The sequence below is a fragment of the Etheostoma spectabile genome, chromosome 11, assembly GCF_008692095.1.
Source record: "Etheostoma spectabile isolate EspeVRDwgs_2016 chromosome 11, UIUC_Espe_1.0, whole genome shotgun sequence".
Lineage (NCBI taxonomy): Eukaryota > Metazoa > Chordata > Actinopteri > Perciformes > Percidae > Etheostoma > Etheostoma spectabile.
The window spans coordinates 7,813,836-7,827,963 of NC_045743.1; the positions used below are offsets into that span (position 1 = coordinate 7,813,836).

General features: G+C 41.9%; 1 protein-coding gene across 1 annotated transcript; it reads left to right on the top strand.

Annotated features, from left to right (window-relative positions):
- The first annotated feature begins 575 nt into the window (after nt 1–575).
- rap2aa (RAP2A, member of RAS oncogene family a) lies at nt 576–12,014 on the top strand. The gene is made up of 2 exons (XM_032530185.1): nt 576–1,547; nt 10,319–12,014. Exons 1-2 carry the CDS (start codon nt 1,234–1,236, stop codon nt 10,554–10,556), a joined length of 552 nt encoding a protein of 183 aa, XP_032386076.1. The 5' UTR covers nt 576–1,233; the 3' UTR covers nt 10,557–12,014.
- Nucleotides 12,015–14,128: the final 2,114 nt, after the last annotated feature.

Sequence of the window (14,128 nt, forward strand, 5' to 3'; positions counted from 1 at the left end):
CTTCTTAATGTGTGTGGAGCACATTTTAAACACAGGTCATTCAAAGTGATATAAAAACAGAATAAAATAAATTAGGATAAACTGAAATGAGATTTAATGAAATAAAATGACAAATTATACCAGAAATACAGTTACAGAGCAGCTACATTTTTTTCCATTCAGCAAATAGTTGTAATGTCTTGGTAATGCAGCCTACACTGGTACAGATCACTCAATAATAACTGATTCAATCTCTTGACTTTATGGTTAGGCAGCTTTTATACTTTCTTAAATTTGGACAGCAGCAACGAAATGCAGCGTTACCATAGCAACAGCATTCAGTGCATTTGTATCCTCCTGGATACACATCCTCGAGCCGCCCTTGTGATTGGTCGAGCTCTCTTTGGATGTCACTGGGGCAACCGAATGATGGGAAATTTAACACATGAACGGAAATGAAACGGCTGAATGTGACTGGCTCCCTCCGAGCGGCTCCCATTCAGGCACAAGTGAGGTTTCCAGAGAGCGGAGGCTAGCCGTTGGACCGCTTGCACATCCGTCTGAGGAAGGAGGGTCCGTGAGTATTTTTTTTTTTTTTTTTTTCCTGCCTCGGTACGGGAGCCGAGCGGGGACCAGCTAGTTACGCAGCGGCCGTGGGTCTCCACCCGAGAGTATGGCGGCTGGGGTTGCACAGGAAAGCGAGGGTGAAGCGGAGACATGCCGGAGATGGTGAAAAAGAAACAAAGAGACGCAAGTTCTTTAATTACGTGTGGAAATAGTTTTAGTTGGTGCTGTTTTCTTGATGCGGCATCCGACTTGAAAAACTGCGTCTGCAGTTCATTGTAGGGGCTAAGCCAGCGTTTTACCACTGTCCTCGATGGAGCAAGTTTGTTTTTTTTCTGATGCAGAGTGAGGGGTGAGCTAAGCAGATGAAAACCCGCAGGCTCCACATCATCGGGCGATATTTTCTTCTTCTTCCCAGGGCACATTTTTGGACAATTGCAGTCACCGGATGCCCGTATATCTGTCAGTGTCTGGCCTGCATGGGGGAATTTCTACAATGAAATCCATCTTGGGGCACCGAGTCTTTGTGCTCTGCCATAGCTGAGCAGCAGCGAGCAAGACTGTGTTATTGACAACCCGTTCAAAATGGGACACGAATGGTGAATGTAATTCGTACGGGAACATTTTGAGTTCATGTCAATGACGCGCGGAGATTTGATAACGTTACCGTACGACTTGATTTAATCCACGATGCGCGAGTATAAAGTGGTGGTCCTGGGCAGCGGTGGAGTCGGGAAATCCGCCCTCACTGTGCAGTTTGTAACCGGGACGTTCATTGAGAAGTACGACCCCACTATTGAGGATTTTTACCGCAAGGAGATCGAGGTGGACTCCTCACCCTCGGTTCTGGAGATCCTTGACACCGCTGGTACCGAGCAGTTCGCTTCCATGCGGGACCTTTACATCAAAAACGGTCAAGGATTCATTCTGGTCTATAGCCTCGTCAACCAGCAAAGCTTCCAGGACATCAAGCCGATGAGGGATCAGATCATAAGAGTGAAAAGGTGGGTGAAATGATGCGCAGGAAAATACTAATGTCCAGATTGTTAATATTGTATAGTAGGAGAATATAGGATAGTACACATAGGGCCGGCCTATCAGGCCCTGTAGTTTCAGGGTGGGCCTAGGCCTGGTCTGAGAACTGTGCTTGAATGGAGATGCTGTGCATCTTCAGGGCAGACAGCAGAGCACTACAACATGCCTGTTCTATTTTGGTACTTGTAGGTAGGCAAATGCCCTTGCACTGCAGACCCAGCAGCTCTAAAAGTAATCATTTGTGATCTCTAAGAATAGCCTCATCTCCTTAGTGTTTATGCAGACTTTGCAATGTCTCCATACATTTGCATCCTAGGAATGACAGTAACTAGCAGGGAAACAGTGCTGATCCACTGAATCCATCAGCACTGTGAAGACCAGCCAGTCCTCCAGTCGTAACATGCTAGACACTGTCTGTGATCTGCCAAGCTGCTGCCCACTGTGCCGGATGCTGCAACCACTGTGAAACACCCAACCGGGGATACCCAGGATTCAGTGCAACAGAGGCTCTGCAGCGAGCTTCAAGAAAGCACCGCTCCAAAAATTGTGTATGGGTTGGGGTAAACACACTACCGTGCAGAGGAGAAGAAGCCCTGTTTTTAATTAACAAGCTGCACAAGCTCTTTACGAAGAGCGACACAATTGAAAGCATGAAATCGCCTGATGTCTGAGCGCTGTTACACAGATGATCCAGATATATGAGGTCACCGGAGTAAGCTGATTGATACACAGAAGAGGTTAGCTGAAGCTGTGGTGCGGTTATCATGTCATTGGTGTTTCTTAACTCAACTCATTGTGAAGACCCACAGTGCTGTACATTTACCTGGTGACATGACATGATGTTAAAGATTTCAGAGAGAGCCCGATTAGACTATGGCATAGATGCTGCTGGGAAAATCATTGGTGGCAGTACTCACTGGGCTGTGACTGTGTGCGGTTCATCAGTCATTGCAGGTGTCAGTGGATGTGTTACAGTCAATGTAGCGAGTCCAATGGGCTCCAGAGAAAGGAGTCTGTTCTAATGAAGATGCATATTTAACCCTCCCGTTGTCCTCGGGTCAAATTTGACCCCTTAAAAATGTCTATATCAGAAACATTCTTTTTAACCAATTAAAGGAGGGATTCCATGCAACTCTCTTTGCAAATACAATCACTTTCATTGAATTTTGGGTGTAAATTGAAATGGTTTCAATAAGAGCATTCTGACCAAACTCGTCCACTCAACATACATTCCCCTATTCGTAACTGTTAGTCAAAATAATTCATAATTTCTGCTTTTATTATCTCAAATATTAGGTATAATTCTATACAAATGAGGGTTATTGACCATGGGTTCCAAATAGTAGTGTAAAACTAGTGGTAGTAAGGTGGTGTTGGTGAAATTCAAAAAATAATAATAATAATGTGTTAAATGTCAAAAAGTGATACAGCTAATTACTTATGATAATGCACGGATCCCAACCATGGACAATGCAGTCATAAGTTTCCTTTAGTCTTTGTCACATTATTGGATTTACTTTTTTAAATGCACCTTATAAACAATCCCATACATCTGTGCTCTGGATGAAAAAATGAGGTCAACATGTTTTACCCATATGAGTTGAGAATGTGGAGAGGTATGTCCAGTCTACTTGTGTGTGCGTGTTCACACAGCAGATGTAGCCGGGCCGTTATGTGATTTCACACTTAACATCGAGTCTAGTGCTGCTCTCTAATGTCACAGAAGAATTTAGTTTCTGTAGCGAAAACATCACACACATTCACACTTCACAAGCTACGCCTAGTTCACTCCCAGTTCATTTCAGGGTCTCATGCTTCATGTGGGCTTAGACAGTTAAAAGTTTAGATTGCGTTTGAAACAGTGGAGTCAAAAATGTCAGGTCATGGTTAGTTTAATTGGCTACTTTAATTCAATATCATGTATGCAGTTCTCCAGAGTTTGTTCTGAATGAAAGTGTGCATATTTTCTTTGGTTATTCACAAAATGTTTCTTCGTTTGTTAAAAAGAAGAGATGAATCAAAGGATTTCTCCGACTTGTGGTTTGGAGACCTCAGCATCTTCCTTCAAGCATTGCAACAACTACGAAATCCATTTCATAGAAAGATGATGTTTAAGATCACAAAAGGTTTGCACAACTCAGCTGGGTGTTCTAGATGAGGTCTAAACACACCAAAGCTGTTTGCTTGCAGCTTTTTCTGTTGACAGCAGTTATATAAGGTGACTTGTGCTCTTGAGGTTGTAAATGTATCTGGTAAACTTAACACATATCTGCAACAATGCAAACAAAGATGTTGCATTTCATTTCAAGTGATTGAAAATTTGGCACATATGTATGGCAGCATAGCTCCGATACCCATCACAGATAAATACATAAAAAACATAATGTATTCATTTTTAGCACATTTGACAACCCGTAAACAAAACAGTCGTCGTCATTGTTGTCAGTGTCATTGTTTGTCTTGATGCGGAAGGTAAGAATGCTAACAAATAAATAACAAATGATCGTGTGATTATATGTGCAAATTGAACTCTTAACCATTGTGAAACATTGTTAGACATTTGCAGAGCTTCTAGACAATCCAGACAGTAGCTTATAATGCAACGCAGTATCACAATGCAACAAATTCAGGCATGTTTCGTAAGATTGGTTGAAGGGCATTGTGGGAAATGTAGCACACCAGTAAATGCAATAGGAGAGGACTAGACATGTTGAAACATCAAAAAGAAGATAAAGGAGAGAAAATAGAGACTTAAAAAGGTTCACTGAGAGAAAATCATGAGGGTGGGATTTCTCAAGCTGATTTGTTAACTAAACGATTAGTAGATCTACAGAAAAATAATCCACAAATATTTTGAGAATCGATAAATAATTTCAATCATATATAACGCATAAATAGTTTTTAAAAAACACTATCATTCTTTTAGGTTCCAACTTCTCATACGGGAGGATTAGCTGCTTCACTATTAGACTGATCAATTAATCAATGAAACATTCAGTACATGAATCCGTAGTTGGTAATCTAGCAGCCCTAGCATTTTCTTTATACATTGAGTGAGAGATTGGTGAAATGTAGCAAGTAGAACTTGGACCACAGTTGTGGCAGTAACAGGTGTCTCTGTCATATTTTGGTAAACAATTGGATTTAGGAAATACTTTATGCTAACCTCAGCTTTTAAAATTGTTCCTGCCCATACACTGTTGTCACTGGTGACCCATCACGATCATGTTGCCGTTCGCTCAGGTCAGAGGTGCTCCTTTGCGTCGCGCTTACTCTGAACCCTGTCAGCATCTATCAGTGCTTAGAGTGGCACAGACGCCATGGGTGCACATGAATACACTGAGGCCTACTTGCATTCGCTGGGGACCTCATCACTCCTCACTTCAGCTGCAGTTAACTACTTGGCTTTCAAAAGTGTCTATTGAAGTTAATACACAGTGGGGTTTTTGTGTAAAATATCCAACAAGTTGTTTCTGCTCTGTTTTGGGACTCACCACTTCAGAGAGGGTGGCACTAGTTAGAGCACGTGATCGATATAGGGAGAGAACCCCACATTAACTTACCCCAACAAAGAGCTGGTAACATTTTTAGCCAGTCTAGTAGCATAGCTTTAGGGTTGGTTAGTCCACCACTTTGCTCCAGACAGAAACATCTCAGCAACTGGCTGTAACCAATGTTGCTCACCTGATACGATTCATTTTGGGAATAAAATACACTGCTTCTCTGTCAGTGAAAGGTTAAGCCGTAGCCCAACTCAAATGACTCCAAGTTATAATAGCAATCTAGGTGAAATGAACGGCTGGGAAGCATCCCCAGTAAACATAAAATAAGGTTCTTTTGCTCAGAGCGGCCACAGTAGCGCACCTCACAGGCAGTTGGTGCTAAGCAGGAGATGAACATGCTGACAGATTCTCTAGCACACTGACTGTATTATACTATACAGAGCCATTATGTTTCATTTTCATTTCATTTATGTTTCAAGTGAGAAAGCAGTTGCAAGTCGAGCAAAGCAACAGTAAAGATAACGTAGCAACCCTGTCTTTTTTCACTGTATTAGATTGTCATTATAAAGGGATACACCAGCCATTTGATATTGTTCTGTCATAAAGAGACATTTAAAAAAGAAGGGTCAACGTTTAAATAGTACATACCCTGAATTTTAGCCCCTAGAATGGGTAATGCCCCAAAAACCCTGGGTCCTACACTGCTGTTTTAACATGCTGAATGGTTGAATGCCCCTTCAACTAACCAGTGTCTTTAAATATACAAAACATATGTATGCTCACGGCATACATCTCACTGATTCTACAAACTAGAACATTCTAGAACATTTATCTCATTTATATCAAGTACAGTCCTTTACCACAAAGCTTCGCACAAAGGGTAAGGAGGATGTCAAACTGTGCACTGCACTTTAACAGCGATAGCTCATTAGTGACAAAATGCCACTGAACTATTCTTTTAGAAGCCTATTAAAAATTGAATTGTTGTGTGTTTGTACTACAAGCCATTATGAAACAGCCAGCCAACAAGCTGTCAAGGCAAGACTGGTCTATAGCATTACGTTGTTAAAGGTCCCATGGCATGAAATGACACTTTATGAGGTTTTTTAACGTTAATATGCATTCCCTCAGCCTGCCTATGGTCCCCCAGTGGCTAGAAATGGCGATAGGTGTAAAGCGAGCCCTGGGTATTCTGCTCTGCCTTTGAGAAAATGAAAGCTCAGATGGGCCGATCTGGAGTATTGCCCCTTATGAGTTCATAAGGGACAATACTCCAGATCGGCCCATCTGAGCTTTCATTTTCTAAGGTTACCTCCCCTTTGTCAGCTTTGCCTGCCCAGAGAATTTGGCCCACCCATTAGAGAGAGACATCATGGCTTTCAAACAAGCAAAGTGGCAGTTGGTCAAGGCCACACCCCCAGCCTCCACCTTGCCCCCCCCCTCTCCTTCTTCAAAGCTACAGACTCAGAAATGGTAGGTCCTAAGGAAAGCTTATTGTGGGACTGGCTCTAGTGGCTGTAATCCTCCTCTATGTGCTGAAGTAAGTTGTCCATCAGCAAGTATTAACAACAAACTGACACATTGTGCTGTAAATTAGTGTGATTTCTAAAGCGGCACGTAGAGATCTTCCCGACATTATGCTGAAAGTGTCAACACTGGATAATATCCCCAGTGTAATGTATAATTTTCAGACTTATAACTGAGTCACTAAACTATTCAAAGTGTATTTCTCTCCTTTCTTACCAGTATTTTATGGAAATACAATACAAAAAAGGAAATTTCTGAAGCGGGGTCACTTTGCTTTTCAGATTGTGTGTCTTGTACCTTGTACAGTGAGAGGAGGAGGAATGTGTCTCAGACAGTATAATTACCGCAGGGAGATAGCACTGTTTGTATTATTGCTGTGATACATCAGATCCAAGGATGAGTAGCCTGTACAGTCTGTCAAACACACCAGTCGTTTATCGTTCCCAATTTGACATCTTTGCCAGTTTGTCCATCATCAGTGAATTGCATTAACTTATTGAAGGAAAGTGGAAGCAGAGAATTTGTTTTCACAACCTTGGGAGAATCCAAAAGAGACTTTAAGAATGAATTATTTTTTATTATTTTTTCCATGCAAAATGAATGGGCTTGTTATGGTGTGTTTACCAAAGATTCTTCAGATATATATATACAGTATTCCCGAAGAAATCTGTCTTTGGCCTAATGCTGTGCCTGGAGAAAGGAGCATACTGCTGCTATCTGACTCAGCTGCTGTCTACTGACTAAACTGATCCTCCACAAAAGGGCCATTCGGAGGAGGCACCCTGTTTCCTCTCTCATTCTGGCGGTGTTGGCCGGAGTCAAACGCCGAGACTCTCGGGCCCCTGGGTTTCACCGTCCGTCAGCGAGCCCTATATGAGTTGATGCATCGTGCATTATAGATAAGGTGTGTCTGGGGGAGCTCGAATGGGTGTCTGCAGTCAGACAGCTCCAGTGCAGGGCGCCGTCAAGCTCACAAGCTGAAGGCTAAAGCATGACATGCTGTTTGTGCTGTTTGTGTCACAGCACAAACAGCACAAACAACAAGCAGCTATTCATTTGTCTTTTGAGGCTTGTGTCTAAACCATGTAAACAACTCTGTATGTGTTTCGTGTTACGGACAAGCCTTGCTTCCTTGGCCGACACCCTTCATGTTAAGGCCCTAGGAGCCACGGTATCCATGGCAGCCACTGCCTCACACCTCCTGGGACTGCGGATTTCCTCTGTTATTATGACTATATATAGACTTTGTCTGCACTTGTGTTATGATGAGGCCTAAATAAGCTACATAGATTGCATAGGGCTGACCAAGTTAAGTCCTCCATTAGAGAAAAAAACAGCACACTGAACCCTGTTTGATATGACCTAGTTGGACTGACTCTACTTGGATTCCCCCTGCTGTTTGGGACATCCATAATAAGGTTTCTTTCATTTGATTTCTGACATGCAAGCAGCTCTGACAAGAGACTCACAGCTTTATGTAAGTTGATTGAAAATCTCTATCCACTGATCTGGGTAGTACACGAAAAAAAAGAAAAAACCTTTTCATAGTGATGGTAATAATTACTGTTACATTTAAGGAGCTTGAATCCATACACAGAGTTCAGGTACTAAACATACTAAACATATTTTTAGGGAGCAAGTAACATTTGGGTCAGGAAAGTGAGAGCTGCAATGAAACAGCATGTAATGGTAGATAATATATAAGATAGTTGGCTTTCCATTGGCTTCCATGAGAGATTTTACAGCAGGAGATTTGAAACAAACCCACAGCCTGGGGCAGAGCAGAGACACCCAAATGGCACCATTACCCCAACTATACTGAGCCCCCCCCAACCCCCTTGGCTCCTCCTAAATGAGTACAGCTATAAAAGTGTGGGTGACTGCTCACCCACAACTATGTTTAGGATTTTTCCGTGAAGGTGGGAATTTAAAGTTCTAGGCAAGAGCTGCCTACTGTACCACCATTCAAATGTGGGCCGAAATAATTCTGAGGAAAATAATGGCCTTGGTTGTTTTTATTGACACCAGGAATGCAGTGAATGAGACCTATGCACTGCACGTTAAAGTTGAGAAACATCATCTGTAGTTTCTCATTTAAGTTACCTCCGAGCTCATAGAACACTGTCACGCTCTTGGTTACACATCGACCGATCTCTAAGATCGTCTCTTAAATCCTGGTAGATCCTCTTGGCGGCTGAGCCAATCCTGGAACCAAAACAGGATAGTTGAGATTAAAGTTCACTCTGGTTGAAGTATTAATGAGTAGATCAAAGTCGGCTCTGTGTTCTCTGAAAGTTTAAGCGTATTTAATGCTGAAACCTGCGGCCCCTGGCCTCTGAGAGTTTCTCAGGCTGCTCGGGTTGGGACATTATTACAGTTGCTTCTTCTACAGTCTCTCCATCTCTCCAGCATTAGTCAATTCCTTGTACACCTGTTACCATAGCAATCAAGGATGTTTTTTTCTCCTATGAATAATTTAGAAGCATGTATATTTCATAGCGCAAGGACAGCATTTGAAACCCTTAATGATGGTTGATAGGTGTTTGGATGCATGACTCCGTTAGATTTTACGATGTAGTTCAGTGTCCTCGATAGAGACATTTTAAACTGGGTTCAAAAGATGGGTCCAACAGCTGGAAAGCGCTCCCTTGCCAGCCTCACACAGAGATAAGGATGAAAGAAATAACAGTCTGTTGTTTACAAGTGGATGAGGATACGCATGATCTGCTATCTCTCTGATGTTTTTGATCTTTATCTCTTTTAATGGGTACGAGCCGCCTTAGAGGCCCACCATGTTTCCCAATATCAAAAACCAATGGAGTGATTATATTGGTAAAACTGTGTCAGAGGTGTTCATTCTAATAATTATAGTGCAGTAGCCTATTTAATTTTAACTGACCGTCTCTTCTGGCTGTCCACTAAGTAGTCCAGTTCCACAGTGGCATGCTGTGCTCTGGCAACATGACAGAGAGTTCAGAGCTCAAAGGATTATGCCCACTTCCTACCCTCAGAGGTCAGAACTCTACTCCTCATTTCCTGTTCTCTTCTGGGTCAGGCTTTAGACTTTGTGTTTACATGAGACAGGGTGGGTGCCATGGAGGTTCAGTGGTTAGCTTCTCAAATCAAGAAGGGGCTGCCCAAGCTCTTTATGTAAAGCGTCCTCCCACAGTCAAAGACCATGTGCACACCAAAGTAGAAACCCTTTAAACATATCATTTTCTTTCCATTTCAATGTTGCTTGTTTTGCACTCAACTGAGCTTTTTTAAAAATACTTTACCAAGCTGGTGATTTTTAAAATGCCAGGCTTTTTTTGTCATGTGGAGAGAGGCAACAGGGAGACTGATGAATGTTGCACTTTCCCTTTAACATGGTGAAACAGGTTGAAAAAATGAATAGGTGAGGCTAGGTAGTCATTGTTGCCATTGAAAGACTGTTGTAACAGGTCATGTTCCAATAGGTTGTTATACAAAGTGAAATTAATGGATTATGGATAATTAAACCGTGTATTTTTATGTGCTAAGTGTAGAGGCTTTACTCAGGTTATACATTTTGGAGCAATCAAAACCTTTTGAAGCATTAAGTATGTGCTAATACCAAGTTCTCAAAGCGTAATTTCCTTTCTATGTAAACTGTAAATTCTCTATCAACTTTGGCTGAGTATATCCCATGTCTGTCTCACAACCCAATGTTGGTCTGTGTCTGTCTCCAGGTACGAGAAGGTTCCTGTGATCCTGGTGGGGAACAAAGTGGACCTGGAAAGCGAGAGGGAGGTATCGTCCAGCGAAGGTCAGGCCTTGGCCGAGGAGTGGGGCTGCCCGTTCATGGAGACCTCGGCCAAGAGCAAAACCATGGTAGACGAACTGTTCGCTGAGATCGTTCGGCAGATGGACTACGCCGCCCAGCCGGACAAGGATGACCCCTGCTGCTCCTCTTGCAATATACAATAGCCCTGGGGGCCTCGAGGAACAGGCCAGGCAAAAAGTCTACTTAGATGAAGCTACTTCGACCCGCAGCAGAGAGACACACACACTTAGACACACACGCGCCAATTAAACAGAAGAAAAATTCATGGTTGAACGCAATGGATTTTACTCCACAGAGCATAAAATCAGCAGTGACATGAATATTAATAACGACATGTTAGTAATGAATACATTTTGAATGAGGAATGCTTGGAATTTGCCACAAGAGAAATTGACAAATGACAAAAAAGGAACATGCCCTCGCCTTATGTTACTCCCTTCTGTTGTTTGGGTTTGTTTTGATCTTTTTAAGTATGGGGGGAAATCATCAGCAAACCGTCCCAGATCAGGATCTTTACTCTTTAGGTTGTTCTACAATCTGTTATAAATAAGTCAAATGTTTGTATTACAGGAGACCCATTTTTTTGTTGTTGCCATGACTTGGTTGCAAGTAGCTACTGTGCACAAATCCAAAACAGATTTCTGGGATCCAGTTGTTTTGAATATTGAGGAGTATTTGATTTATAGTATGTACAATTTTTCTCCCAGCTTATTTTGTGCAGAGGTTGGTGGGATGTTTTCTACTCATCACAGGGCTGAACCAAAGAGGTGACTTGAAAGCGCCTCCATTTTCTTATTTTTTTATTTCACCAGTCGTTAAAAAAGCAAGGGTGAGAACATATTGGACAAGTCAGTGTCTTTCTTGAAACATTGGCACAGTCATCTCTTTCCTACTTTCTCACTTTGAGATACAATACTAGTCTTTTACATATCGTGGGATATTTTGTTTTCCTCTCTAGGAGACTCTGAGAGCAGATTGCCGAGTAGTAATGTAACTAATTGCGTCATCCTGATGGGACAAAAAGTTCTTATCTTTTCAGTGTTTGAATATCAACAGATGATCTCTCTTTTCAGGAGTGGGTGACATTTAAAGTGAAGATGCCAACATGTGTCCTACTTTACATTTTCTTTTTCTCCTCCGATCAATATGAAATGAGGTGCTCAAGAGTTTCAACATCCTGATCTCATTCTGTATGTGCTCAGAGTATTCAAATCCATAGTAACGACAAAGGCGATGATGATAATAAGAATAATAAATGGTAGTGTAAATATTTTGTATTGAAAGTGCCAGCTCCTGTTAAGACACTGACTCAAAACGTGGAATTGTCAACTGTATGCATGGCTAGTTAACAAAAAAGGACTCTTATTGTTTGAGATAAATATAGGCTGTGGAATTGTGCAAACCAAACACATACACGTCTGGATCTGGACACTGGCTCAACTGTACATCTGTGTTGCCACGGGAACCAGACTTTCCCCGTGTAACCATTTTCATTGTTAATTTTATATTTTTTTATGTGACCATTTACTCTTTATTCCCTCTCTGAATAATGACACTGTTACATTTGACACCTAAACAATAAAAGTGCGTTCAACACTCGACTGGGGCGTCCAAGCTTAAGTGACATGAAGTGAGTGGACTGACGTGCTCTTTGTTGCACTCTGAGGTTTGTTCAATAACCAAATTGCTTATTTTCTTCTGTGCATTTCCGACTGGTAAGTCTACATTTTGCTAGGCTTTTTTATATTTTTATATTGAACCACTCTCTGATACATCAGCACATGCAAGCCAAAAATATATTGATAGTGCAAGTCTTACATTGATTTAAGTGATATTTATTCCCTGTAGTTTGAAAACTGCAGTTTTCGCAATTTGGGGCCTTTTGAGAATTTGAGGTCATACTTTTCTGAAACAAGTTACAATGTGCTTTGCAGAGTAACATACAATAAAACATTCTACAAGAAATAGGATAACCTAATGCACATTAATAAAATAAAGTGTATTTAGAAAATTTATTTTTTGATAAAGCCTTCAGTTTTAGGTAGGCTAACACGGATTTGGAGTTAATCCCTTGTGTCAGCGAGGAACCCAAAAAATATTTTAAACAAATGGTTTTAAGAGATGATTAAAAAAAGACTAGTCTCTCTATGTTTTTAGTTCTCCTTCCTCCTTGGTTTGTCTCCCCACTCATTTTAGAGATTGTGTTGAATCCCCGATGAAGAGTGGAAGTGGCCCATTGGGAGAATCTGCAGTTAATGGATCGGGGAAAAGTGTGCGCCAGCATCTTTAGCTAGATGTAAGTGGAGTTAGTAAAGTGTGAGCTTGTGTGTTTGTGCTGTCTTAAATGCAGAGGTGCTTTATTCACCCTGATGAGACAGGCTAGAGGGCTGAAGGGCCTGATGGTTAGAGGTCTCAGAGGGGTTCATTAGGACCCAGAATCCCTCTGGCATCACTTAATTTTCAGCAGCAGCATCATTTGTGTTTGTGGTAACATATAGTCAAATACAGTTTAATGTCCTTGTCCAGTGAAAGGGGTTTAATGAGAATGGATTACCAATTGCTTTGCATGAAACAGCCTAATAGTTGTGTGTCTCTTGGATTTCTTTTTAAATATCATTGTGTACTCCACTTCACCTTTTCCTTTTCCTGTCCTTGCAATGCTAAAGCAAGAGTGACTTTCAAGGAATGAAAGGTATAGCATCATGAGGTGTTGAATTCTCAGTTGGGAACAGACTGAAGAAAAAAAAATGTAATCTGGTTGAAAACAACCTCCTGAGTTTCACAGCGTAGGTGTTTGAATTAAATAGGCGCTGAGTCATTGTTACCTGTTGTCGGCTCTGTAAGCCAGTGAGAGAGGCACAGACATTGCAGCTGTGACACAGCACACCGTGTTTGTTCCAGCTGAGATCCTCCGTATCAGTATGTCAAATGTCAAGATAAAAGAGGGGGGAGCTGCTTGAGTCACGCCATCCCCCCAACGCTCTCAGACTGCAGCACAGTCCCTTGGGTTTCTGTGTGGGATATAGCAGTCCATGATAAAAAGGCCATGTCTGCCCTGTGCACTTTTAATCTAGGGTACATGAGTTCATGCAGCTCTTATCCTGAGGAGTAGAGGAACACCCTGCCAGCCTAGCAGTTTTAAGGATGAAGGAGATTCCAATGCACAGACTGAACAACGGAGCCTTTAAATCGCTTTAATCGTCTCATTGATCAGTGGAGCATTAAAGTCTCAATATGGTCCAGACGGGGGCTGAAATGTGTGAAAAAGTAGGCTGTGCAGCACAGAGGGTTGTGGGAATCTATCGGGTGAGATGTAAAAGGGAGAAATAATACATTTAGAGGTAGTTTGAACAGCACATTGTTGGTTTCACTAATGGCAATGCATGGTTTTTCTGGAACACTGCTGACTGAACATGGTGACAGATTATATATTGCTTGTGCCGTACCTTAGTTGGAAGTCACCGCCTAGCTGTTCAGCCCACACTCACACCCACTAACACCCCCCTCTGATGTTCCGTGCCTTTTTATATCGGAAACAGTGTTAATGTGCAGGAGGGGGAAGATGGAACAAACAAGCCGAGCTAGGACCGTCAGAAGGCCTAATAACTAGGTGTCATGGCAACCAGATGGCAACACATGAGTTGTCAATTTCACAGTCTAATTTGCAGCTGTAACGGAGGAATGTGTGTGGGGGATGATCTGTGCAAACAGCAAG

What these genes read in the sequence shown, in the direction of transcription:
- rap2aa (XM_032530185.1), top strand. Translation starts at nt 1,234, where the DNA reads ATGCGCGAGTATAAAGTGGTGGTCCTGGGCAGCGGTGGAGTCGGGAAA. An exon ending in CAGATCATAAGAGTGAAAAG is followed by an intron (nt 1,548 to 10,318) that starts GTGGGTGAAATG and finishes GTCTGTCTCCAG; the next exon opens with GTACGAGAAGGTTCCTGTGA.